The following is a 26,222-nucleotide window of genomic DNA, read 5'->3' on the forward strand; positions in this document are numbered from 1 at the left end:
TTTGAGAAATGGGGTCTGCTTCCCATCTTGCTAATGCATTGCTGCATTCTGAGGTAGGAAAACTTAACAAAGGGGTATCTGCCAAGTTGTGAGCGGATTCCGATTTGGCAAAGACTGAGCTCTTAGGACCGTGGTTGCCAAACAGCAAAATGAAAAACAAGCAGGGAAGTTCTGCAGAATATTAATGCGCAAGAGCAGAGGGTGGTGGTGGTGGTGCAGAGCCCTAAATCACCCTCCTGTTCCAGGACCTGCATCGAAATGACAAGATGGGCATCATGGGTTTGGTGGATGAGGGGTGATCTTGCAAAAGCTGCACATATAGTTTAGTGTGGGAGTGGTAGACATTTTGAAAACAGAGGCAGAGCCAGGCCTTCGTGGAGGACTGAGATGGTCCAGAGACTGTTAACATACATAGGTTGGACAGAAATAATCCTCTTAAAACTGTAATGCTTGGGTAACAGCGGGGTCCTGTGAAATGGGACAAAATGGGGAAACGTGTACAAGATGGTCATATCCTAATGGGAATCGTAGATCCAAACTGGAAGGGAAGAATCCAAAGAATTTGGGGGTAAGGAGGCATGTGGAAACTGGCACCTGATTTCTCTGCCCAACACCACAACTGCTCACTTCACCTGTTGTGCTTTAAGATAGTTTAACAATAAGGAATGCTAATAATAATACATTTGTTGTTGTATGGTGACCCTGTTATTAGTAAGATTTTTCAGAGGGGATTTGGCCCTGTCTTCCACTGAAGCTGAGGGAGTGTGACCTCAGCTTCAATGGAAGACAGGGTCAAATCCCCTCAGAGCACATCTTGAGTTTCCATGGCTGAATGGACATTTGAACCCTGGTCTCTAGAGTCCTAGTCCAACACTCAAACCATTACACCAGGCTGGCTCTCTGGAAATAATAATAGCTGTCAGTCTCGGAGGGAAGCAAAGGCAACCCCATTCTGAACAAGTCTTCCCAAGAAATTCCCCATGATAGGTTTGCTTTAGGGTAGTCCTAAGTTGGAAATGAGTTGAAAGCATACAACAGCAACCAAAATAAAACAATACAATTTTAATAACATGAATTGATGCTTAGAGTGGGCTACACATCCCATCTTTATTTTCGAAACAATTCTTTAAGTAAGTTGAGATGAAGGATTGTTAATTAGCCTGAGTCACTCCATTTTTTTCCACTGCTGAGTGGGGATTTGAACCTAGATCTTGACTTGAATGCCACTGTCTGGCACTCCTACCATTTCTCTTCCCAGTCTTGCCACTTCACTACATCGCTCACAGGGGACTAGGGAAGGCTCCACTATTTGAGAGTAATTCTTGGGAACACTAATATTGGTTCCTTTCAAGCTGCAGAGTTCTTTTATTTTATTAGAGCAAGTGAAAACAGCTTTGCAGCCCAGAAGGGGAAAAAAAGAGAGAAGAGAAGCAAAGCAGTGCTCTTTAGATGATTTCAAAATCATTATTTCAGGCAAAAAAAGATCACAAAGAAATATCTGCACTTACAGCTAGGCCAGAGATGAGGCAGCCCCCTGAGAACCTGTGCAGAAATAATAATGACTTTTCCTGGAATAAAAGAGAAGCACAATGCCCAGCAAGATATAACAGAATGTAAAAAATGCACATGCTAAGAGAAGGGAAGGGAAGGGGGAAGGACAGCGAGCCTTATGGCACTGGGGAGTCCTTGACTCTACAGAAGTGTGGGGCAAGTAAAATGCCCATCTCTTCCAGTATTCTGCAGCACTGTCCTCAGTGTGCCCTGCTTCCTGGGTTAACAACAGTCCGATCGCACACCCTTGTCCTTTGGAGAGAAGGATGGGCCAGGAAAGCATCTGAAACACAACCTTCGTTCCTCAGTAGATCACTGCAGTTCATTTCCACTCATTGGTGAAATTACCACTTGGAGTACTTCCTGCAAGCAGAGTCGCGATAGAATTGGAAAATGGTGTCAGCGGCTCTCTGTGAGGCGGCAATGGATTGCTGGAGCTGGAGGGATAAAGAAACAAAGTGGTCACGGGATAAGTATCATGAGAACATCAAGGAGACATATTCACATCTTGGATGCTACAGGTTTTTCCCAGAAGGTTTGTTGTTGTAGTGTGACTTCAAGGATGTCCAACTTACGACGACTATAAGGCAAACTGAGCTTTTCATGAGGTTTTCCTGGCAAGATTTTATCAGAGGGGGTTTGCCATTGCCTTCCTCTGAGCCGGAGTGTGTGTTACTTGCCCAACATCACCCAGTGGGTTTCCATGACTGAGCGGAGATTTCAACCCTAGAGCCAGAGTCAATGTTATATAGCGATTTGAGTGCTGGACTATAGCTCTGGTGACTAGGGTTCAAATCCCTGCTCAGCCATGGAAACCCACTGGATTACCTTAATCAAGTCACACTCTATCAGCCTTCGTGGAACAAATCTTGGCAACAAAACCCTGTGATTTGCTCTTAAGGTCACCTTGTGATAAAGCAGGATTCACATCACTGTACCACACTTAAAGGACAGATGCAAGGGAAGAAGGGAAGGAACTTCTCCTATGCATGGAACCTGCAGCCAGGTTCAGCTGCCCCTGCAGAATGTGTGTGTGTGTGTGTGTGTGTGTGTGTGTGTGTGTGTGTGTGTAATGTATGTATATGTGTATATTTGTTTGCTTCAATACACTGTACTCAACCTTTATAAAAGTGAGTGAAGAAAAGCTCCGAAACCATCTTTTAAGGAAGTCTTAATGCAACCCGTTTGATGAGAAATTATTCCCGCTAGCTTATCAAGCCATCTGCCAGTCTCCTCCCACTCCTTGGAATAAATCGAAAGGATTCCAATTTATTACTCATCACATCAACATTTTCTAGTGTTTACAAATTATCTTCAACCAAGATCACCTCTTCACAGTTCCCTTGTTAGGAAGATTAGGCTGAGCAGAGAGAGAGAGACACATACCAGTCCAAGGACACCACACAGATCTTGTGGTCTTGTATCAAGACCTAATTCTTCCAAACCCACCGAGGCATTAACAGCTTTTTTTTTTTTTTTTGGGGGGGGGGAGTAGTGAAACAAAGATGGGCCAACACACAGGCTCCTTTAATCTGTTACAGCCTGTATGTGCGTCATCGGTGCTACACACCGTGCCATACTGCTAAAGATGAACAGTATTTGTCACAAGCTAGGGAAATGGTCCCAGGTAGGTCAGACACATCCAGCTCTACAATTCTATGATTCTGCCCAATGTCTCCAAATGCCTGTGTCCTCAGACTGCAGGAGAAAACTACAGACTGTTGCTACTGTGTGTGTGTTCAAGTAGTTTCCAACTTATGGCGACCCTAAAGTGAACTGATCATGGGGCCTTTGACTTCCTCTGAGGCTGAGAGAGTTTGTGATTTGCTCAAGGTCCCCCAGTAGATTTCCATGGATGAATGGCAAGTTGAACCCTGAACCTCCTGGCGTCCTAGTCCAATGCTCAAACAACTATACCACCCTGGCTCCCTAAACTACAGGTGATTTAGTCTAATTTCTGCCAAGGACCAAAATGACCCTAGCCCTGGCAATCAGGTGTCCCTGATGAACTAACCTCATGCGATTATCAGGTTCCAACTGTGAGCTATTAAATGTGTTATATCTGCATTTTTCCTATCAGGAAGGGGGAGAGAACCTTTGTGAGATTTTCTATCTGAAGTACCAAACTAACTTGCAAGGCATATCCACCTTGACTTTTGGGAGGGGTGTGTTACTTTGTCTCCCCATCTCAATCCATAGGGAGAGACAGGGAAGAAATAACAACAACAACGATGATGGTGGAAGCATGCAGAGCAATGCTCTGGGCAGCTGACACATTGTCTGCCTTTCCAGCCCATACCAATGGCTTCCTCCTGCAGTTGGTCTTCAATCCTGAGAGATTAAAGAAAGCTAAGTATAGATAGAAAGGAAAAAAAGAAGAGAAAGTTATGTTGGAAAGAGAACACAGAGCAGGAAAATGGAGAGAGAGAGAGAGGGGGGGGGAGCTATCAAAGGGATAAAGCAATAAAAGGCTTTGCCTCAAACCAAATGTAAAAAAGAAAATGCTGGTAGTGAGCTACCACCGGCCAACCTTTTCCCAAACACCCACAGGTTCCCTGGGGCCAATTAATCCCCAGCACTGCCTTTTGCAGCCTGAATGAAGAATTCAGGGGTGAAGAGCCACCACACTCCCCTGTTTTTCCTTGGGTCTTAATTAGTCAATTTATATGCAAGGGGAAGCTATCAACCCTTCCCTCCCCAAACACAAATCAAACCACCCCCATCCTTTAGAGACAGAGCCCTTTGCAACCTGGTGTCAGACAACTTACTCGCATGGGACTGTCAAAAGCTGTCAGGTTCGCTTAGGATTCCTCAACTCAATTACCACTGGCAGACGGCATGGCCAGAGCTTGTGGTGGCGAGGCCGCATACACGGGAAAGCGGCAAAGGCCAGTAATTGATTTATTCACAGATGTGAGCAAGGAAAGATATAGTTCCCTCGCTTGCCTGAGCCAGCTGATGGCAAGTGGGAATGAAGGCAAGCAGCTACAAATTGAGGATGGGTTCTAGCCTCCTGCTCAGCCCAACTGGGCATCCATCTTCTGACAGACACAATGGCTGCAACAGCAATACCATTGGGGGGAGGGGGGGATGTCTTGATCATTAAAAAATAAAACCACCCCAAACCCCTTAACTCCCACTTTGAATATAAGGTGGTTCCTGAAATGCCAAGCAGGCTTCTCTCTTATACAGAAGAGCCCCTGCCCACATTCCATCTGTGCACACCTTGGTCAGGTATCAATTTAAATATGACAGTATCAGCATATTATGTTTTAGAAAAAGGCCAACACTCGGTGTCAAAGTAACCAGAGATCCACATGAAGGCAAACAGCACTGTGCAGTCTACATAACTGAAATAGTCAACGTTGTCCCCTCTTCATTTACTTTGGCCTTTTCCAACCTGGAACCATTCAAATGTTGGACTACAGCTCCAGGAGGGAATGGGGAGTTAAGGTGATTCTCTCCCATGTTAACCAATGGCCAGAAATCAGAACTCTGGACAGCAAACCTGGATTTAGATGCAGATCTCCCTTTACTTTAATTCATTTTATAGAACTTATAGTCAGCCCCAGAAAAGATTTGAACCATCTCTCACTGTTGATATAATTTCAACAGCAAGAGATAAAGAGATGAATTGCTCAACACAGACAGACCCCCCCCCCAGCAAATCAGCTATTGCTTCTGCTTTCCATTGACATGAAAGGCCATTTGATGGAAAGCTGCCAAGGCTTCATTCAACATCTGTTATCAGGAGAGTTCAAAGGAGTTGCTTTAATTTCCTCCCTGGCCTTCTTCTGCTAGTATGACAAGCATCTCTGGACTGGCCCTGGACTGAGACAGCCAGTCTAGAACAAAGTCATGGCTGGCTGTGTGGGATGGGACCCATGGCCAAGCAGAGGAAGTCAGGGACACAACAACAGGGCTTAACAACTCATCAGTCACACCGAGACAGTCCTGGTAAGTCTGCAAGAGACTAAACAGACCTAGATATTCTTGAGCAAAAGATAAAAAGGCCCAATCCATGACCCAAAAAAATGTTACTTTGCAAGCATACATTTTCATCATCTTCAAACCAACTGAAAGGATTAAAAAAACTTGAGAAAAGCCCAGCAGCCTCAGACCAAAGCCTTACCTAGTCCAGCATCTTATGGCATATGTTGGGGGTAGAGGGCACATAAAGGACACAGCTTGGGGAAAACCATATACTTTGCATGCAGAAATCCTCAAGCTATATACCTGGCATTTTCTGAGCTAGGAAGGTCTCTCTCAAACTCTAGCAAGCCACTACTGGTCAATACAGACCAGAGATGGATAAGCTGATGGATAAATTGAAGTGTATTACAAAACAGTAACATTGAGAGGACCAGGGTTGCTAATGATACATACAGACAACAATGAGGTAGCCGATTCAGTGATGTAACTCAGCTTCCTCAGTTTCTATTCTGTTGAATGGACCCCCCCAAAAAGTATTTTATTCCATGTGTGACCAACTTTAAGGTTTGTACTACCTACCTAATGGGAACAGAAACTGAGCAACAGTCATGATAAATTCAAAGTTGCAAAGTAATTCAAAGATTCAAGCCTTGGGGGAAACTGGATGCTCATCCATGCTGTGAACAAGAGCTCACACCTTGATACAGAGTGGAACGATTCACAACAACCTTACCTAATACATTGGGAGAGCATCTTTATCTTTGGTCAGCCTCCCTTGGGTCAGGGTGGCCAAAGTGTACCCCTGGACTTTCCACTTTCCTCATCTTGGACTATTTTGGCTCAGGCTGCTGAGGCCACATAATTCCCACCCTTGTAGTCCCTAGAGACCGACAAGCACCCCTCATCCAGGGCACAGCTCTTCAAATCCTAGCTTCTTCTCAGCAGATGGTTCTTCTTGCACTCTCTCTTAGCTATTCAAGAATTGGGCCAGAGAAACATTTGCAGCTCTTTCTCCTGGACTTCGTTCTCAGGTATCTACCCGGCAATTTTGGATTCTTGCCGAACCTAACTGGTGATTAATCACCTTCTCTCAGAGGCCCCTCCTTGGCTAACAGGCCCCATGCGGATCTAAGAGAAGCCGATTCATTCATTTTGCATGACAGACAGTCCCAGATTCTGCAGATGTTCTCCTATGAATGATCACCTAAGAGGGAGGATTAAGCAGCTGCAACCTGGCCTGTTTGCAGGGACCACAGCTATAGTAAGATTCCATATGCTTGGATTGACACTTCTCTCCTCTTTTGGGATCTAAAGAACTCTCTCCCCTGCCCTCCACCTATGAAGTAGCTTTAAAGCTCTGCTACAGAGGTCACACGAGCAAAACCTGAAGGACCCACACTGGGGTCAGGTGAGGCATGACACAGGAAGGGGGGACTGACAGTTTTCAACTCCTGCTACTGGAAATGATGGGAAAGAGTATACTCCCTTCCTGTGGTTTCGAAATCAGTGTTGTTAGCATGCAATTGATGTTGCCGAGCTCATGGAGGTAAATCATAATTATTTATTGTGTGCACTCCCGCTGCCTGTTGCGTTCGCAAGAGAGCAAACTTTTCTCCTAGCAGAGGACTTGACAGCTGCTGATGGATGCCGGCTTACTGTTCCATTCATTATAACTCCCCATCTCTTGAGATATTGCGGTAGCAGAAAGAAATGGGAAGACTTGGTAGAGCCAGCGGTTATATGTCTAGATGCGGTCACTGTGGTGGAAGAGGGTATCCTAAATATCTTTTATGGCCCACACATTTCAGGATTTGTTTCCAACATAACTGAAAAGCTGGGTGCAAGTTGACAATCATATCTTAGTACCAGAATAGTACTAGAAATAGTACTCCCTCCAGTCCATCTGCCTTGGTCCAGGCCTCCTTTTGTGTCGTGTCTTTTTAGATTGTAAGCCTGAGGGCAGGGAACTGTCTAATTAAAAAGATTGTATGTACAGCGCTGTGTAAATTTACAGCGCTTTATAAATAAAGGTTAATAATAATAATAATAATAATAACAATAACAATAATACTAGAAAAGACTGCATTAGCAGAAAAGCAAGGTAGGTAAGAGCTGAGGGCAGAAGCAATCCCCATACACCAACCATTCATTCACATGTACATGCCAAGCTCTTTCAGCAGAGCGAATGACTGTCAGAAATGAGGGTTTCGATTTGGAAGAAAGTCTTGATCAGAAATTGGGGGGAAAACTGTAAACAAATTACTCAACTGAAGTTTTCAACAATTTAAAAATATGTTATTCTTTGCTTGTGTGCAGAGAAGGGAAGATATTGAAAGAGAAGGTGAGAAAGTCTCCCATAAACATAGCAAGAGAATGCTGGGCAAGATGGCACTTTGATTTGACTCACCAGGGTTTCCTTTATGTTCCAAATCAGTGTGAAAACAGCCACAAAACCAAGTGAGAAAATGTGTTAGGATAGCCTTGCTTTTTTGCTACACATCTTCTGGGCTAGAACAAGTTGCATTCTCCCCCATTTTCCCCCAGGCAGGTAGGCAACTGGCAAATGATGGGAGTTGCTGATTTAACATATTCCTGAGGGCATCAGGTTGGGGAAAAGTGATTCGCACTTGGTCAGTATCCTTTGGGCAGTGTGTGAACCCCAGAGACACAGAGCAAGTCTGTAATATAATAATAATATTGCACAGAAGGGGGAGTCTTGTTTTGATGCTTTTCCCCCACTCTTGTCGTCATCTTCTTTCTTTTTTTGTTAGAAATTCTAAAGTCATTAGAATTCACCCCAAAACTAAAGGAGTTTCCCCTCCCTTCTCCTGACAGAAACACTTGTCTAATTAATGGCGCCTGGCTGCCACCTCCATTCAATAGCACATTAGTGTTCATAATTGTTCCTTTAGAGCAGGACGGGCTCGGCGTTCCAAGCCATTTGGCAGAGACGCAGCCACAGTAATGAGAAACGACGCTGCAGCCTTTGCTCAGAATACTAAGAGGCCTTTGCAAACGGCGGTGTGGGAGGAGAGAAAAATGCATTCACGTACACAAACACATCCCCCCAATTTTGTGCATACCTGAAGCCCTTACCTGTACCTCCCCTCGCGTCCCCAACATATTCCCTTTTCCCTGCCACGGAAAACAAACAAGAGGTGATGGATGGGGTGGGACAGACTCAACCGGGATACATTCAATAAACGCGACTGGCGGACGCCCGTCTAAGCCTCTCGCCAAAACAGGCTGTCAAGAGCGATTTAAGGAAGCTGAAATCAACCATGTCAGACTGAGAATACACAACGCTTTGGTAACCGAAGGCAGCCCTGTTGTCAAGGGGCTCAAAATGGGCACAACGCATGGCTTGTGGGAATTGGAACCTCAAAGCAGCCGCTCTCAACAACACGGGAGCAGAGGAGCCAACAGAGGTAAAGCTTGCCCTTTAAATGAATTCAAGCATAATGTAGAGCAGTAGCAGAGGTGGTCCTAGTCGCTGTGGATACATAAACTGCCATCGCTCTAGCCTCCGAGGAAGAGATGTGCATTGATGCCCTGGCCCAGTGGCTGCTGAGAGGTCCTCCTTCCATGTTCCAATGCTATGGCCTCAAAGGGGCTGATGAACAGTCAGACACAACTCCATCATACCTTGTCTCTAACTTCCGAGGGAGTGAAGAGCAGCCAGCATCTGCTGGACATAATCCCCTCCCCTATTACAATTCCCTTTTCCTTATGTGTCCTGTCTTATTTAGACTGTAAGTCTGAGGGTAGGAAACTATCAAGTTTATAATTTATAAGCCACCTTGGGAACATCTTTGGCTGAAGGGGGGGTATAAATACTATAAATCAATCAATTTACCCATTCTTAGCTGGCTCAGCCCTCTTTCTTCCCATAACTAGCAGCAAAGGCTATGCATTTGTAAGGATTGTGCCTCTACTGCTCTTGGCTCTATTACCTGTATCTCTCCTTCCTGTTAGGAAAAGCCACCACAAAACGAAAATTGCACAGCCAGGAGCCTAAAACAACTTTAATAGCTAGCAAGAGGTGTGAGTTGGGCCCAGGACGTCATGTGGTGTCAATCTGCAGTACTGCATTGATGCCTCTGTTTCCATGTCCAGTAGTCATAGATGTTTGTGGGGGGGTTTTGTGGGTGTGTATTGTGCTTAATTTATCTAGCTTCAGCTAACTAGAACGTGGAGGAAAGGATCAATGTCAAACACCAAAAGCTTGTCCAAATAACTGAAAAATCTCTGCTCCATGCCTCCTGGCTAGACTTCTGAAATTTCATCATATATTTCAAGCCTAATTTTGTAGCTATAGTGATTGGAAATCTGTTCTTTCAAAAAACAGAACGAAAATACCTCAAACAGCTGTAATTCACAGAACAGTAAATTACAGCATCCTGCGCCAAATACCATGTTTGCATAACACAATCACAGTATATTCACAGCCCTGCTCAGTGTTATCACCAAAAGTAGAAAATCCGGGATGGTAGTTATCTCCCAAGGCAGCATTTAGTATATCTGACAACTGCAGCAGAATCCAATAAGACTATGAGATATGGTCAATGCAAGCCATGAAGCCTACAGAAAGCAGAAGGGGAGAAATCTGAGGCTTGGAAGCTTCTGCTATTAGGTCCTGGAAATTATCCGTGTCTTGAGACAACTCTGCTTTGCAATTATTTCATAACATTTTTTTTCAGCCTTAGTATCTGAAACTGTAAATCACTTTGATCACCCCCTGAGAAAAGTGGCAGAGAAAACTTTTTGTAAAATAGGTATCCAAAGCACGTTGACATGAGAAGTATTTTTCTAAATGTCTCAGACTGTTGTCTGCAGCCCAGGGCAGCAACTAGAGACTAAGCATTTACTACAGATTTTGGCAAAGATTTTTTCCCCTTCGAATTACTGCATTTATTGGATCACTGCAAGTAAATCAGCCAAACTATAATTTCTCAGTCCGTCTGTGTGATCCATGCTTAAGCACGATGTGCCATGAGTCTCTCTCTATAGAAGCAAATTTAAGTGCTCTTAGAAAATGATCCAAAGGAGACTTTAACAGGTATCATCAATAAATACACAAGTAAACTTTGGTGAGTCAGTGTGGTGTAATGATTTGGGTGTTGGATGATGACTCTGGAAATCAGGGTTCAGTTCCCCGCTTGGCCTGGAAACACTCTGGGTGACTTTGAATGAGTCACACACTCTCAATCTCAGAAAACCTTGTAATAGGTTCACCTGAGGGTTGCCATAAGTTGGAAATGACTTGAAGACACACAGCAACAAACTTTGGTACCAATTTGGAAAGAGGTTCAATATGCAGTTGGCTCAGGCCATGACACTTACCTGTTCAACCGAACACATCCCCTTCGTGGTTGACATCAACACCTTCTTCTCAGTGCTGTCAATGGCAAATGTCAGGATTGCCTTGGCTTCCTGGAGGAAACAAAGGGAGTCTAATTGATATAGTCACAACCCAGAGACCATACCTATAGCCTGGGGGTGGTGAAGTGAGGGAAAAGGCTGGGCTCTGAGGCCCAGAAATACTGAGGCTTCCAAGAGATGGGAAGGGACTGAAGAACTGGCATAACACAAAGACATGTAGCCTACAGATCTTTGGGAAATTACTTTTTTGGACCACAACTGCTAGAATCCTATAAGCAGCTTGCTGGTATGGGAATAATAGTCTGAAGGGTGGCTTTTCCAAAAGGCATCTAAGATGGTAAAAGGTCTAAAAACCAAGCCCTACTTGGGATGGCCTAGGGAGCTTATTTAACTTGAAAAGAGAAGATGGAGAAGTGATATGACAGTCTTCTTTAAATATCTGAAGAGAGGTCATATACCAAGATGGAGGGAGCACCCCCCCCTCCAGAGACCTGAACACCAACTAGTAGTGCAAATAGTAAAAGAGATTTCACCTAAACATTAGGAAGAACTTGCTCAACAGTGGAATAGACGGCCTTAGCGGGTGGTAGACTCTCCTTCTTTTGGAAATTTTTAAAGATGGGATGGTGAATCATCTTCTACCATTTGTGGACCACCTTGTCTGCTTAGATCAACATCAGGGTAGCTTCTCTAGGCTTATGGGGCAGGAAAGATCATAGCTATGCACTTCCCGCTTCCCCATCTTGGTTCAAGTCATTTTTGAGATATGCCATTTTCCTATAGTAGCGCTATGACTTTGGTACACACTCCCTAAAGACATCCACTTGGCACCTACGCTGTTCCTGTTTAGGCAACCGGTGAAGACTACTTTAGTCTCTTGGACTTACTGTTCAATTTTCCGCTGCCTGAATCTAACTGATTGAATTGGATGTGGTTGTTTTAATTTTGCTGTCCTCCTGCTGCTGTTTTAATGTTCAGTAATTTAACACAGTTTAGTTTCTGTGGCTGAATCAGTGATTTGTTTATGTTTTAGTGACCTGTTTTTTTTAATGATCTTTCCTTTGTAATCTACTCTGACCATGAATGTCAATAAGTACACGAGTCACGATTAACCATCTGGATTATGCTTACAACAATGGTGACCAAGGACCAGTGCAATGTGTTAAAGCTTACTTTATATGGAGTAAAAGGCACAATCTATGAAACTAGGATAAGTTTAAAAGGTAGTATTTTTTCCAAGTAGCTCAGAACTGGTTTCTCTATTGTCATGGGGAGACAAACCTCCCCTGTAAATGAAATTCTAGAATGGGGATGCAATTCTGCATCTATTTAAATGTTGCACAAAACTCCCCAGAGAAATATATTCAAAACACTCCAGGAATTATTCATTGAATTATTCTTGCACCTAATTGGTTTCACCTTCTGCATTTTTCCCAGGTATTCTTGGCACTGCAAACTGTAAAGTTATTCTGTAGGTATGCAATACAGCAAGATATTTAAAAAAGAAATCCTTGCAGGATGGATCATCAGATTTCTGCAGTGATTAGTCTGCATTCTCCATCCTCTTCCATCTTTAACTGACACCCCAGCAACAGAAACTTTCACAAGAAACTCATGATCTTAGGGATGGAATATATTGTTTTTGTTTCAGAATCAGCAATACACTGAAAAGGGAACTAATACTATGACAGACCAAGTAAACAGTGTAATGCAGGAGTGCAGACACTGGCTGTGGATACTGGACAGGTTCTTAAAAAATGTTTTTCCTTGCCCCTTCCTGCCTGGTTTTGCTTTCCAGAGAGACAGAAAACATCCAAATGAGACAAGTGCTCTTGGCAGAGAATCTAAAGGGACCCAGAGCCAAACTGCAGTTGATTAAGGAGAGTCCTGGGTAGGGAAGGCAGCTGGCGATGGATTGAATCCGGCGGCCGATAAATGAGTAAAACCATTAGGAGAGGCAGTGGGAATCAGGGCAGCGGGAAAACTATTGACCTGCCAGGCCACAGTAAGCAGTTAACTCGCTAGAGCAGATAAGGGAGTGATGATAGGGCCATGGTGCTTTTGCTGCATGTGGCACCAGGCCCAGTTTGCGCTTCTTGGATGACTAAGCAGGGTGGCAGTAGCAGAGTGGAAGAGATTCTTATAATGTGAACATATGCAAGTGCCAAAACAGAATTCTAGTGGCCAAATATTTTCTCCCCTGACACAGTTGCAGGGAAAATCCAGTAGATCCTGGAGTTAAAGGCACCAGTGAAAGTGCTGGTGACAGTTGAGTGATCGGAGTGATATCTCCATCTATGAGCCTGTCAGAACTTGAATATCTTAAGGAGAGACCAAACTCTCTTTCCCTCTACTTTGCTAAGGCTTTTTAGTAGGATCAAGGGAGAAGGCCTTCTTGGTGGCTGCTCCCAGATTTTGAAATTCCCTCTCTAGGGAGGCCAGGATGGTTCCCATCCTTGCTCTCCTTCCACTGGCAAGTAAAGGCATTCTTATCCATCTGCAGGCTTTTAGGAACTGGTAAGAAAGGGCTTTTAATGGTATTCTGTGCAGCTCTGTTGATTTGCATATGCTCTTCTAATGAATTTTAATGGTTTTAACTTTACAGATTGTTTATTTGAATAACTTCTCTATTTAACTTGTTTACTGAGGTTTTCGTAAAGTTCTTAATCTCTACTGTTTTTAACAAGCTGCAAGCTTACTTAATTTCCACTGTTGGGGAAAAAGCAGCATATAAATGAATAAAACAAACAAAGGAAAAATAATTCCAGCTTGCCCTAATGTACTGCCTTCCCAAAACTATTGACCAAGCTGGCTGGGGAAGGTGGGAGCAGTCCACCAGCCCATCTGTAGAGCACCAAAATTGGGGAAGGACATAAGAGACAGAACCTGGGAAGTCCTGGCTTCTTTACCTTGGCCTTTCTACTTGCTTTAGACTCGTTCCCAATTTGTACTACAATGCTTTGGCTATCTGTTCTGTAAATATCAAAATAGGAGCAAGTTCAAGCGTTGCTCCATTGCCAGAAAAGAGCAACGGCATGCAGTTCTATGCCCACCCTGAGTAATCGGAGATGCCCACCTTTTCATGCTTTGCCGTGGGATCCAGGGTGATGTTGCCATCTACATCCAAGGCACACGTCACTCCACAGAACAAGGAATTCATGGGCAGCCCTGCATCCATTAAGCCCATGCAGGCAGCATTCAAGCAACTTGCAAGGAGCTGCAGGGGTAGAAGCTTTATTAAGGAAGAAACCACAAAAAAATGGGACAGCCTGAAGGGAAAGCAGCATTCAAGACAAGGCTGCCAGCTCCAGTAGGTGGCAGAAGGCTGGCAGTCTCCTGCATTCGCAATGGCACTCAGCACAACATGTCTTGCAAGAGGACTGCAGAAACCCATTAGCAATCTCACAGGATCAGAGAACTGCAGGGAATGGGGTTTCAAAGCAGAGCCAGGGTATTCTACCAATTCCTTCCCAATGACCATTTCATATTCCAGTGTTGACAACTGCTCCCCTCCCATCCAACAAAGCATGGGTGGAGGAAAAGGAACACAATAATTATACAGGTATACCTCAGTTAATAAAGCCTCTGGCAAGCTCCTTTTCGTTAAATCTCTTAAAATCCCTCAAAACCCCATTTTCTTCCTCCTATTATGACAAGCTGGAAGTCTTTTTAGCAACATCGACATGGAGAGGATGATGAAAGAAGGCTGGAGAAAGAGGATGAAAGAAGGGCTGGTGAAAGAAAAAGTCATCCCTGGATGCATTTTGGGAGAAACCTTCAGATGGTCCCTGAAAGGTTCAAAATGTTTTTGGTCACTTCTGCAAGGCTGACCTGATCTCGTTGTTTCATTTAGAATCATAGAGTTGGAAGAGACTGCATGGGCCATCCAGTCCAACCCCATTCTGCCATGCAGAAATCTAAATCAAAGCATCCCCGACAGATGTCCATCCAGCCTCTGTTTAAAGACCTCTAAGGAAAGAGACTCCACTACACTCCGAGGGAGTTTGTTCCACTGTTAGTTTGAACTGTTCCTTTTCTTTTCTCTTTTGTGGTATATGACGCTCTCCCTATTTTTTCCGTGTTATTTCTGCCTCTGGTACCAAATTGATTAATGAAATAATGCTCAAAAACACATCAACTTTGTTAATTGAAGTTACCTGTGTTTGATTCTTAATTCTTTACCCAACAACGAAAAAGATGGAGAAGCTCAGAAGTGCACAGATGAGTCATCTGAGTCTCAAACATATTGGGAGCGGTGAAGGTGAACTGTGGAATTGGGCCAAATCCCCCACACTGTTTCTAGCTTCAGGGTACCCAGCATGCTGGCAGCACATTTTAGGACTCAAGTGCACCCAGTGGGATGGAAATAAGGAAGAATTCCTATCTGTAAGATCCACTTGGTTTCAAACGTCAGCTCATTTCTACTTTGGTGAAGCCTGGCTCTAATGCCCAGTTTATCTCCTGGAGGAAAGGGCACATTTCTCCCAAATGGAGCATGCCTAACAGCCAATAATTCTGCCATCCTTCACATTTACACCTGCCTTCTACATCTCATTTTCAGCCTGACAGAGATTAATGGCAAACCAACTCATTTGTTGCTTAAGAAAGCCCTATGAAATTCATACGGTTGCTATAAGTTGACAGGTGACATGCACAAACACAGGTTAGGTAGCTAATTCTATTGGTTTCCATTTCCGCCTGGGATTCAGTTGCTGGTTTAGATTCCATGCTGGGCAACACCAAGGGAGTGTGGAGAAAAGAGGTGGGAAGCCTGTAGTGGCAGCATGTACACTGAAATTATGTTGGGGAAGAAAGAAGAAAAACTAGACCCAACAGCCAGGGACAGAACAAGAAGCAATGGGATTAAATCAGAAAACAGACTTAAACCAACATTGTGGAAATATTATTTTCAGCTGCAGTAATGGAGAAAATAGAGCCAGCATGATGTAGTGGTTTAAGTTTTGTTTGAAGACTCTGGGAGACCTGGGTTTGAATCCCTGCTCAGCTGTGGAAACGACCTCTGACAAGCCCTACTTTCTCAGACTCTGAAGAAGACACTGGCAAGATTCTTCTGAATCAATCGTGCTAAGTAAGCCCTAGATAGGCCATACACTGGAGTCAACTTAAAGGCATGTAGCAACAGTGGATCTGAAGCATTCACCCAGGACTTCCTTGAGTATATACAAGTAATATATAGGGTAGAGCAGTGACTCCAAAACTTTGGCTCTTCTGGTGTTTTGGACTTTAACTCCCAAAAGCCCTAGTCAGCTTGGCCAAAGGTCGGGAATTCTGGGAGCTGAAGTCCAAAAAATCCAGAGGAACAAAGCTTGGGAACCATCTGTCAGGGATGCTTTGATTGGGAGTTCCTGCACGGCAGGGGGGTTGGGCTGGATGGCCCTTGTGGTCTCTTCCAACTCTATGATTCTAACCACAGGATTAGAGGAAGGAACTGGCAAACACCTCTGAGTACTGTATTCCTTGCCTAAGAAAACCTTATGAAATTCATCAGTTTGATGTAAGTTGACAGGCCATTTGAAGGCACATAAACAAAGACAGGATCTAAATCGCTAAAGGTATAATGGTTTGAGTGCTAGATTAGGACTCTGGGAGACAAGGGTTTGAATTCCTGCTGATCCAAATCACATACTCTCTCAGTCTCAGAGGAAGGCAATAGCAAACCTCCTCCAAATGAATCATGCCAAGTAAACCTTCGGATAGGGACGTCATAAGTCAGGGCTGATTTGAAAGCACATAACAACAACATCAGAGAAAGTGATTTCCGGTAGAATGTCTATGCAAACATCTTCGGTGTTTGCATAATGGTATATAACAGTACGTATACATCATATGTAACAGTATACATAGGCAAAATTGACTTGCTCTGGTCTGCAAGGAGCCTACAGACGAAGGTTATGAAACTCCCTTCTTTGGATGGTTTCAAGGCAACATAATTAAAGGATGCCATGTCTTAAGCAGGGCAGGTTGGCAGGATGATATGACTCACTTTGAACTGTCATGACGCCACAATGACTAACTAGACTAGGGAAGGAGGCCTATGGGGTCCTAGAGAACAGCAGGAGTCAGGTGGATAGGGAAAGCTGCCGGCATTAAAGATGTTCAAATCTTTTGGCTTTACTTCTGATCCAAAGTCCGTGTTCAATCCAGTCCCCAGAGGGATGGAGGCTCTGCAGATCTGCTGGCTCCCACTAGAGCCTGGACAAGAAAGCTCTTATTATTAGATAGGAAAGAGGGAAGATCTAAGCCATAATAAAAAGCCAAAGCATCTCACTCCCGGCGCTCTGCATTTCCCAGTTAATCAGCCAGCGTCAGCAGGATGCTCAGCAGATGGAAAGATGGACTGGCAGCTCTTGTTATCCAGGGCTGACTAATGGAGATGGCAAGCCTAGGGAGAGGAGACAATTAAAGGCAAACTCTGAGAGCTGGAGGAGGGAGGAATCTGCAAAGCAGGACTTGTCCTGAAACAGCGGCCCACTGTAGGAGGAAAGCAACCCATAGAGGCATGCAGACAAAAGGGGAGGGGACAACCAAAGGGACCAGAATACCCAAATTACACCCACAGTTCTGGAACTGGGAAGAACTGCCCCATTAAGTGCAGCCAACCCACTCTCTGATCTGCTAACCATGGTGGCTGTTGTACTATCCAGCATCGCACAGCATCAGATGTATGCTTTCCTCTTCAGCACTGAAAGTTGACTTCAAGGGTGGCCCTGAGGCCACAGGTAATTCTAAGGCTGGCTCTGTGTACCTTGATCCCTTCAGATTCTTCAGGCAGTCCTTTTCCTAGCACAAAAAAAAAGGGAGGGTGAATTACCCCTCCTAGAAGCCTCTAGGAAGCAGCAATTCAGCCTTTAAATCAAATACAACCTACAAACTACACACAAATGCTAGCATGATGTAGTGGTTTGAGAGTTGGACAAGGATCCAGGTTCGAATTTCAGCTTGGCCATGAAAATCCACTGGGTGACCATGGGCAAGTCACACTCTCTCAGCCTCACAAGGCAAAGGCAAAATTCATCTGAACAAATCTTGCCAAGAAAACCCCATGCCAGGGTTGTCGAAAGTCAGAAATGACTTGAGCACACACAACAACAGGCTGCACACACGTCCCAAGACCATTTTTGTGCCTCTCAGGGGTCAATTCTATCTATCTATCTATCTATCTATCCATCCATCCATCCATCCATCCATCCTATCCCTGGTCTAAAACAAACTCTACAGTACGGAGGGCATTTCTTTCATGTTTTGAGGGCTTTGGGACCAAAACAAATGTTTACCAAAAAAAATTCAGAAGAATTGGCCTCAAAATGCCCTACACAATCCAGATTTTAGATTGCAAAGCCTCTGACAAAGGAGGTCCTTTTTAGATAATTGTTTTATGCTCCCACGGCCCCACATTTTCCTAATCTTCTGTGTACCTGGAAGTTTTTTAGGTGTATTGGCATCGGGAGGACTATGAAGAAGGGGTTGAGAAACACAAGAATTTCTGTGTTGCTTGCAGCAACGTGTCTGCAGTAAACAATGCAAGAAAAGAATGAGATCCTATTCCATCCATCCAATTTTGTTCTGTACCTGACTACAACAGATAAGGTGAAAAGCAGTTGTCTACAGACTCCCTTATTGAGCACGCATGAACACAAAACAGAAGAGGGAAAAGGGAACCGCAGATAAGCCAGCTACTTCCAGTGTGTTAAAGAAGCATAGACCTATACATTAGGCCAGTAAAATGAAAATCGCACAAAAGGCAGAAGCTGGTGAAAGAAAAGTCATCGCTGGATGCATTTTGGAAGAAACTTTCAAGTGGTCTCTTGAAGGTGCAAAATGTTTTCATTTACTACTTATGCTCCCCTGACCTGTGTGTTTATTTCCATATGTGCATATTATTAGTTTTGGATAAGATGTTTACTATAACATATTGAACTGCACTTCTTTTTGTGCTCTGGGAACCCATCCCTATTGTTTCAATGTTATTTCTGTGTCTGGCACCAAATTTTCTGTTAAACGTAGCAATGCACAGAAAGAGGATTACTTTATTAAGTGAGGGATGTGAAAACCCCAGCCTTGGACAAGTCACTGCTTCATAGCAAGCTCTGTTTTCCAGCCTTTCCTCTCCCACAGCAGATTTCTTACAACTAAGAAGAGGGAGAAATTATTATCCCTCCTTAATGTTAGTGATAGAGGCAGTCAGGAATCTAAATTAATAGAGCCCGATTAATTTTGCAGCAAGGAGCGTCTGTACTTTCCTCGCCAGGCTGCAGTAGCCGTGAAATCAGCCAGACAACCTCGGCTCTGGCCAAGTGCTAGGGGAACTGCACTTTCTAAATGAAGCTGAATCAATTCTCTCAACCATTATACATTCAGATTTAATAAAACACCACAGCACCCAGAGTTAATCTCTCCTGCACCACATGTAACGCTGAGCCAGAAACAGCGGCAGTGCTCTTTGTCACATCGCCCCAGATAAATTATGACATTTTTGGCATCGGCGGGACTATGCTGATCATGACCCCCTGAGCCAGGTGTACTGGGATATCAATCACCCGAGGATTTCCTCAATTATATTCTAGGCATCTCACAAAGATCTGACATGACAGGAAGGAGCTGGGTAGGTTGCTGATCAGAAATCCTTAACTGTAGGACAGTTTCTTAGTTACATTCAAAGGGCTCAGTTTCTCTTGTCCCTCGCCGACATTTGTCCTAGACCTCTCCTGTTTCTTTTGTAACTAAAGGAGAAATGACATCAGACAGATGCATAAAAATTGGGACTTTAAGGTAAACAAAAATACAGTCCATATTTGATCTGTAATATAAAAGAGGAGAGCAAGGAAGGGAGATTGGGAGGGGCAAAGAGATTAGCTGTTCCACTGACAAGTCTGTGGGATGGTGGTATCCTAGGGACTGCGGAGAACAACAAGCATGTTCCTGTATTTTGTCAAAATCCCCCTATGTCCCACAATCCTCCCAAAGTAACTGCTGCAATCAGGCAGAAAACATCCCATTTCTTCCTGGACAGAAACTAATATTTCCCGGCCATTCTCAGCCTGTTATTAATGGCTCTAGGTTTGTCTGAATTTTAGTAGGCTCAATATTAGTGACAGAGACAAAACCCCAATAAAAGACATCCCAGACCAGATGATAGAATGCCCTCAGGTAAACTCATCCCCGTCTCATGCCACTGCTGCCCAGCCCACGCTGTCTAGCATCTGATTATTTGCCATCTCCATCCGCACTCCACAGCCCATGTTGCCTGAAGCAGATTAATCCATCCAACAGGAACTCCATCTCCACAAGGCTTTGTTTTACTTAATGATATCTGAGACATATGGCCTGCAGATTTTTATTTTTTTAAAAAACTGGGCTGATAGATTTACTTAGAGTCATGTGCAAAGATGTGCAATATGGTAATACTGGGGGGGGGGGGGGGTCCCTTCGTAAGACATACATCAGTGTTAGCAGTCTGAAATCTACAGCCTCTGGGTCAAATCTGTCCACCAGGGTGATGGCCCCTGGCTATCCTTGGTATTAACTCTATCACTCCTACCTAGAATGGTTTGATAGAAAGGAGGAAGGGAGGGAGAAAGGGTAAAAAAAGGAGTATGCAAGCAAGAGGAAGAGCTGTCTTCCAACCACTCCATCTCCAACAATTTTAGAAAGAGTTTTCCAAAGAAGAGACAAGTGGATGGGTCCTCTCTCTGCAAAAAGATCCTGTTCAGTGGGGATATGTGTCTTGCAGAACCCAAGAGATGCTGTGGTTTTCTGACCCATAGACTGCATATATGTAACTTTTGAACGATCTGAATGGCACACAGCCCATAAGATTAAAACAGACACTTTTGGAGCACTGCTGCCACCTGCCGGACACAGTTAGTGCTCTAAACTTTTATTAACCTCCCCAGCTTGAAATATTTGGAAAGAATTGGTGGAGGGGATGGAGAGATTAGACTTTTCTATGAGAGGAAGACACTTCCTCCAAGGAGGAGCCCAGAATTGAAACTAATGGCAGTGGGGAGGTCTTAAGAGGTCCCTGGGCTAGTAAGAGAATAGAGAAAGCGTGGCTACAAACAGGCTAAGAATCAGAACTGTCTAATGGTGCTTTGCCATCTCAACCCTTAAAAATCTTTTATTTGAATAAGGTCAGAAATGAGGTCATCATTTACGGGTGTTCATATGTTTGTTTTGCTAGATTGGATCCTATTCACTAGAAGATAACATATCTTCAAAATAAGTTAGGAGAAAACCTCAGTTATTTAGCTAAGTGTTCCAATCACAGGCAGAAGGGATCTCCTTTTAAAGTATGTTGGATTGGGGTTACAATCATATCAAAAGAGTTCCAATTGTAAGTAGTGATCATGAACTCAGAACAGTTTCCTACTAATCCATAGCAAGTTCAGTCAACTGGCCAGTGGCCCTATGAGAAAAAGACCACTGGGAATCCATCTTTATGGCCTCCAAAGCCCCACCAATTCCTCAAAGTCCTCCAAGTGCTTCCCAAAATATTTTAACATTGCTTGGCTCAATTTTCAGGTTACTTTCACCAGACAACGATATCAAAAGTATCCCAGATACACATTAAAGCCCCCCACCTCAAACAGAAAGCCCACAGAGAACATCTTCCCAGTGTTTCTCTTTTCATTTGGATGCCTCCCAAAATGGTGGCAAGAAATTATATTTCATCATTTGGGTTTGCCATTCTGTTGGACATGCATGTCCTGCAGGAAAGATTGGGGCAGGGGACAGACTCCATGCCCCCATGCTGATTTATCCAAAAGACCTCTCAACATGGTCCATCTTCAAAACAAAGATTGGGGACAGGCTCGAGATCTCATTTCTAAAAAGCCAGTCCATCTGGAAGGACACTCTGTTAATGGACTCTGGTTCTACAAGTACTAACAATCCAGTGAGTCCTATTAAGTAACATATTGGCTCAACTTTCTGTTCATTTGGTCTTCAGATATTACAAAGAAAAAGTTTATACCATTAGATAATACCTCATGTCTTACGCCTATGTTTATTTGTTTTATAAATGTTTGATATTAACCACAAGGGCCATCCAGTCCAACCCCCCCTGCCATGCAGGAAATCTCAATCAAAGCATCCCCGACATTTCTTTATGTTATGTGCATTGCTACTTTTAACTTTCATAATAAAGTATTTTTTTAATTCAGTCCATGTAGCAGTTATCATGCTGTGCTATCTTTCAGGCAAGAATTCCAGGTAGTCACACCTCCCACAAAACTTCACAATATACCACTGTCTGCATAATTTGTGCTGCCAGTATTTTTACACGTGTGTGTGTGTGTGTGTATGCACATGCATGTATGTGCGTAGTGCAAGGGAGAGACAGAAACAGAAGTGGTGGAAAGAGAAATAATAAACATAAATGCAAAGAAAACTGCCCTTTGAGCATTTTCAAACAAGAGAGTACCCCTCTCCACGAACCATCGGCTCCACTGAAAGGATACAGAACCAGCATCTGTAATGACCTGAAGCACAACTGTAATAGAAGAACGGGGATGCAGAGCGCCCAAGATCACTGCCTCGCATGTCTTCTTGATCATCTGCTCTCTGCTTCTTTCATAGACACCTGGACAAGGGGGAAAGCAAATGTCCTCAGATGCTCCTTATGGTCACCATAAGTCAGAAATGACTTGAAGGCACACACACAGAGCCAATAGAGGAAGTCACAGTCCTAAATTTACAAGACCTGAGCAGGGGTGTCAGTCCTTAAGGGATAGGAGATACACTAACCAGTAATATTCTGTCTTCTGTTACATAGCTTCAGTTAAGTCTAGCCTATCCAGGTTAAGTTTCATGTAACTCTTACTGCCTGGCAAAGATTTCTGTGATTGGCAAAAGGTGGCCCAATTTTTAAAGTGGCACTTGGAAAATAAGTCTAGTAAACAGGCCCTAAAGACTTACATTCAAAATCACATTTTCCTTGCTCTATTAATCCTAATACCATCATACTTGCAAATAAGATCAGCAGCAGTTTCTTTTTTAAAAAAGGAAAGCCTCTTGTTTCCAGAAAAAAAGAGAGAGAAAAGAATTCTTTTCTTTCTTAATTTAATTATTCAGAGCAAATTGAGACCCCCGGAGGCTTCAAGGCGCTGCAAAGTCTTAGTCAGAAAAGAAGGGGGGAAAGGCAGGAAATGTTCATACTTTCCCCCCTGATGCCAACAATTTTCTTTTGTGAGCTCCCTGTGGAGAGAACAAAATATCCAGATGGTATCACTGCAGGATTCCAGATGGACTACTTGCTTGCACTCATGACAGCTCAGCTTACCTTTTGGATTATGCTAGTTTCAAGCAGAGAAAGATTGAAAAAAGAAACTGGTGAGAACGCTAGATTTGTTGCTGTGTGTCTTCCAGTTATGGCAACACTAAAGCAGGGGTTTTCTTGGCAAGATTTGTGTAGAGGGGCTTGCCATTGCCTTCCTCTGAGACAGAGAGTGTGTGTGGCTTGCACAAGGCAACCCAGTGGGTTTTCACAGCTGACTGGGGATTCGAACCCTGGTCTTCTAGAGTTCCAGCCAAACACTCAAACTACTACACCGTCTGGATCGCAATTTCCTTTAACCTTCCTTGCAGACACTCAAGAAAAGCTTTAGGGTCTATATGCAGACCGCAGAGCACACTGCTCTACAAAGACAGGTAACTGTAAAAGTTACCTTTTGGTTTACTCTAAGAGTTGCAGTCAAAGTAGGAATCTTTCCAAACTCAATATTTTGGAAAGGGCAAGGCTCTCACCTGGTAGGCCCACTTTGGGCCTCAGCATCACTTCCAGGGTGGCTTTATCGTAGATCTCTTTGCTGACCTTGACTTCTGTAGGCCCATACACACCAGCCAATACTGAAGTGTCTCCTAAAAGCAGAAAGAAAGAGTGAACACAGCAAACGTGATTGATTGGCTTATTGAAAACACTAGTCCTCTTCTGGGACCCATTTGTTTGACTTCTTGGCTGTCCATGGTAACCTCAGCACTCTTCTCCATCACCACATCTCCAATGCATTCATTTTCTTCCTATCTGCTTTCTTCTCTGCCCAACCCTCACAGCCATTCTTGGTAACAGGGAATACAACGGCTTGTACGATTCTAACTTTTGCACTCAGTTGTATGTCTTTACATTTTTGGATATTTTCTAGTTCTTTCTCTCATGGAACAACTACAACTTAGGGTCAACATAAGTCGGAAATGCCTTGAAGGCACCCAACAAGAAGAAGAAGAAGGGGGGAGAATAGAGAATAGCTGAGAATCTGAGAGAGCTATCATGAGCTTGGAAGGAAAGACCTGAAGAATGCCTGCCTGGATCTGCACCTAGAGAGAGCGAGAGAGAGAGAGAGAGAGAGAGAGAGAGCAACAGGGGGATCTAGGGCCTGTTACAGACTACCAAAACTTCGGGTCTCTTTGGAGGTATGCTATTTAAATTATGCATGGGTCCTAAGAATCCGGAAGCTGCACCAAAGCTGCACTCCAGTGCTTAGGAATGGAGTGTGGCTTTGGCGCAACCTCAGGACTCTTAGGACCCATGCGTCATTTAAACAGCATACCTCCAAAGACACCCAAAGCAGCTTTATTTTGGCAGTCTGTAACAGGCCTAGGAGTCCAAGTAGACCACAAGTTCAACATGGGTCAATAGCACAATACGGCAGCTAAAAAGGCCAATGCGATTCTAGGCTGCATCAACAGAAGTATAGTGTCTAGATCAAGGGGAGTAATACTGCCACTCTAATTCTTCTTTGGTCAGGCCCCACCTGGAATCCTATGTCCAGTTCTGGGCCCCACAATTCAAAAAGGATGATGGAACATGTCCAAGGAGGGCGACTAAAATAGTGAAACCATGGTCTGGAAACCATGCCTTAAGAGGAAAGACTTAAGGGGCTGGGGATGTTTAGCCTGGAGAAAAGAAGGTTAAGAGGTGATATGATAGCCCTGTTTAAATACTTGAAGGGATGTCATACTGAGGAAGGAGCTAGCTTGTTTTCTGCTGCTCCAGAGATTAGGACCCGGAACCCAAGCTACAGGAAAAGAGATTCCAGTTCAACATTAAGAGGAACGTCCTGACAGTAAGGGCTGTTCGACAGTGGAAGACATTCCCTTGGAGAGTGATGGAGTCTCCTTCCTTGGAGATCTTTAAACTGAGGCTGGATGGCCATCTGTCAGGGATGCTTTGATTGAGAGTTCCTGCATGGCAGAATGGGGTTGGACTGGATGGCCCTTTTTGGGGTCTCTTCCTACTCTAGATTCTATGAACCCCAAGGAAAGAGAAGGGGGGAAAGCATCACCCTGCATCCAGGAAGCGGAGCCATCAGGCCGGGAAAGCAAGCCCTGTTCGCAGATGATCCGTCGCAGCGAAGGGAGCTCGCCTGAATCGAACCTCTTCTGCTCGCTCTCCATCCCTGCTCTTCCCCACCCACGTGCTTCCCCCTTGGCACTTCCGGATCCGGGGATTATCAAGCCAGTATGGCCCAGCCAATGAGAGGACGTAAAATCCCAAGCTCCGCCCACTCTTGCAGCCACACATTCTTGTTATTGTGTGCTTTTCAAAGGTGCATCTACTACACGATAGAAATAAAGCAGCCAATGAAGAGGCGTAAAATTCCAAGCTCCGCCTACTCTTAAAGAGACAGGCGCTTGTTATTGTGTGCCTTTCAAGGAAGCATCTGTAGAAATAAAGCAGTTTGATACTACTTTAACTGCCTAAAACAAGACATCTTAAACATAATGAGGTTGTTCTTCCTCACTTATTCAGGGAGACGAGATAAAGATCGTTTACTCTAGCCCAAAACAAAATAAACAAACAAACAACTGGGTGACCTTGGACAAGTCACACTCTCTCAGCCTCAGAGGGTGACATTTCTCATTTCTCTCTCCATGATGCTTTCCCCAGTATATTTTAAGTCTTCTTTCCCCAAAAAGGTTTAGTCCAGAGGGAGAAAAGCGCTGCCATTAATATATACAGATATATATTACTATGTGTATATATATATATCACAACACTAAAAATGAAAAACCTTAGTGTGGCATCCCTTTAAGTGCATACACACACACACACACACACTGTAAGGGGTGCAGTTTGACACCCCTTTAAGAGTGTGTGTGTGTGTGTATATATACAGTACACGCATACAGAGAGGGGTACGATTTGATATCCCATTAAGTGCATATATATACACACACACACACACCTGTATGTTTGTATGGGTGCATACACACACACACACATATATATGTAGAGGGGGGAACTGTCTTTTTATATATACACATATACACACATATATGTGTGTGTTTATATACACACACATATACAGATACATACACAGAGGGTTGCAGTTTGACAC

The 26,222-nt window shown here is 43.9% G+C and overlaps 1 protein-coding gene across 1 annotated transcript; it reads right to left on the reverse strand.

The window, feature by feature from the left end:
- Positions 1 to 1,042: 1,042 nt before the first annotated feature.
- On the reverse strand, positions 1,043 to 25,703 carry EXOSC5 (exosome component 5). Its single transcript, XM_089478566.1, has 6 exons — positions 25,167 to 25,703; positions 23,632 to 23,745; positions 22,347 to 22,468; positions 13,943 to 14,083; positions 10,828 to 10,917; positions 1,043 to 1,988 (listed from the first exon to the last, which is right to left on the reverse strand). The coding sequence occupies exons 1-6, from the start codon at positions 25,276 to 25,278 to the stop codon at positions 1,896 to 1,898; spliced, it is 672 nt and encodes a 223-aa protein (XP_089334692.1). The 5' UTR covers positions 25,279 to 25,703; the 3' UTR covers positions 1,043 to 1,895.
- Between the last annotated feature and the right edge of the window lie 519 nt (positions 25,704 to 26,222).

This window comes from Sceloporus occidentalis, unplaced genomic scaffold (genome assembly GCF_023333645.1).
Source record: "Sceloporus occidentalis isolate IW3139 unplaced genomic scaffold, rSceOcc1.0.p SCAF_13, whole genome shotgun sequence".
Lineage (NCBI taxonomy): Eukaryota > Metazoa > Chordata > Lepidosauria > Squamata > Phrynosomatidae > Sceloporus > Sceloporus occidentalis.

Bases quoted from the DNA above. Each gene is read 5' to 3' on its own strand.
- EXOSC5 (XM_089478566.1), bottom strand. From the start codon at position 25,278: ATGGAGAGCGAGCAGAAGAGGTTCGATTCAGGCGAGCTCCCTTCGCTG. The intron at 10,918-13,942 runs GTGGGCATCTCC...TGTTTCCTCCAG, and splicing joins CCACGGCAAAGCATGAAAAG to GAAGCCAAGGCAATCCTGAC. The intron at 1,989-10,827 runs GTAAGTGTCATG...TTATCCCTCCAG, and splicing joins GGATGTGTTCGGTTGAACAG to CTCCAGCAATCCATTGCCGC.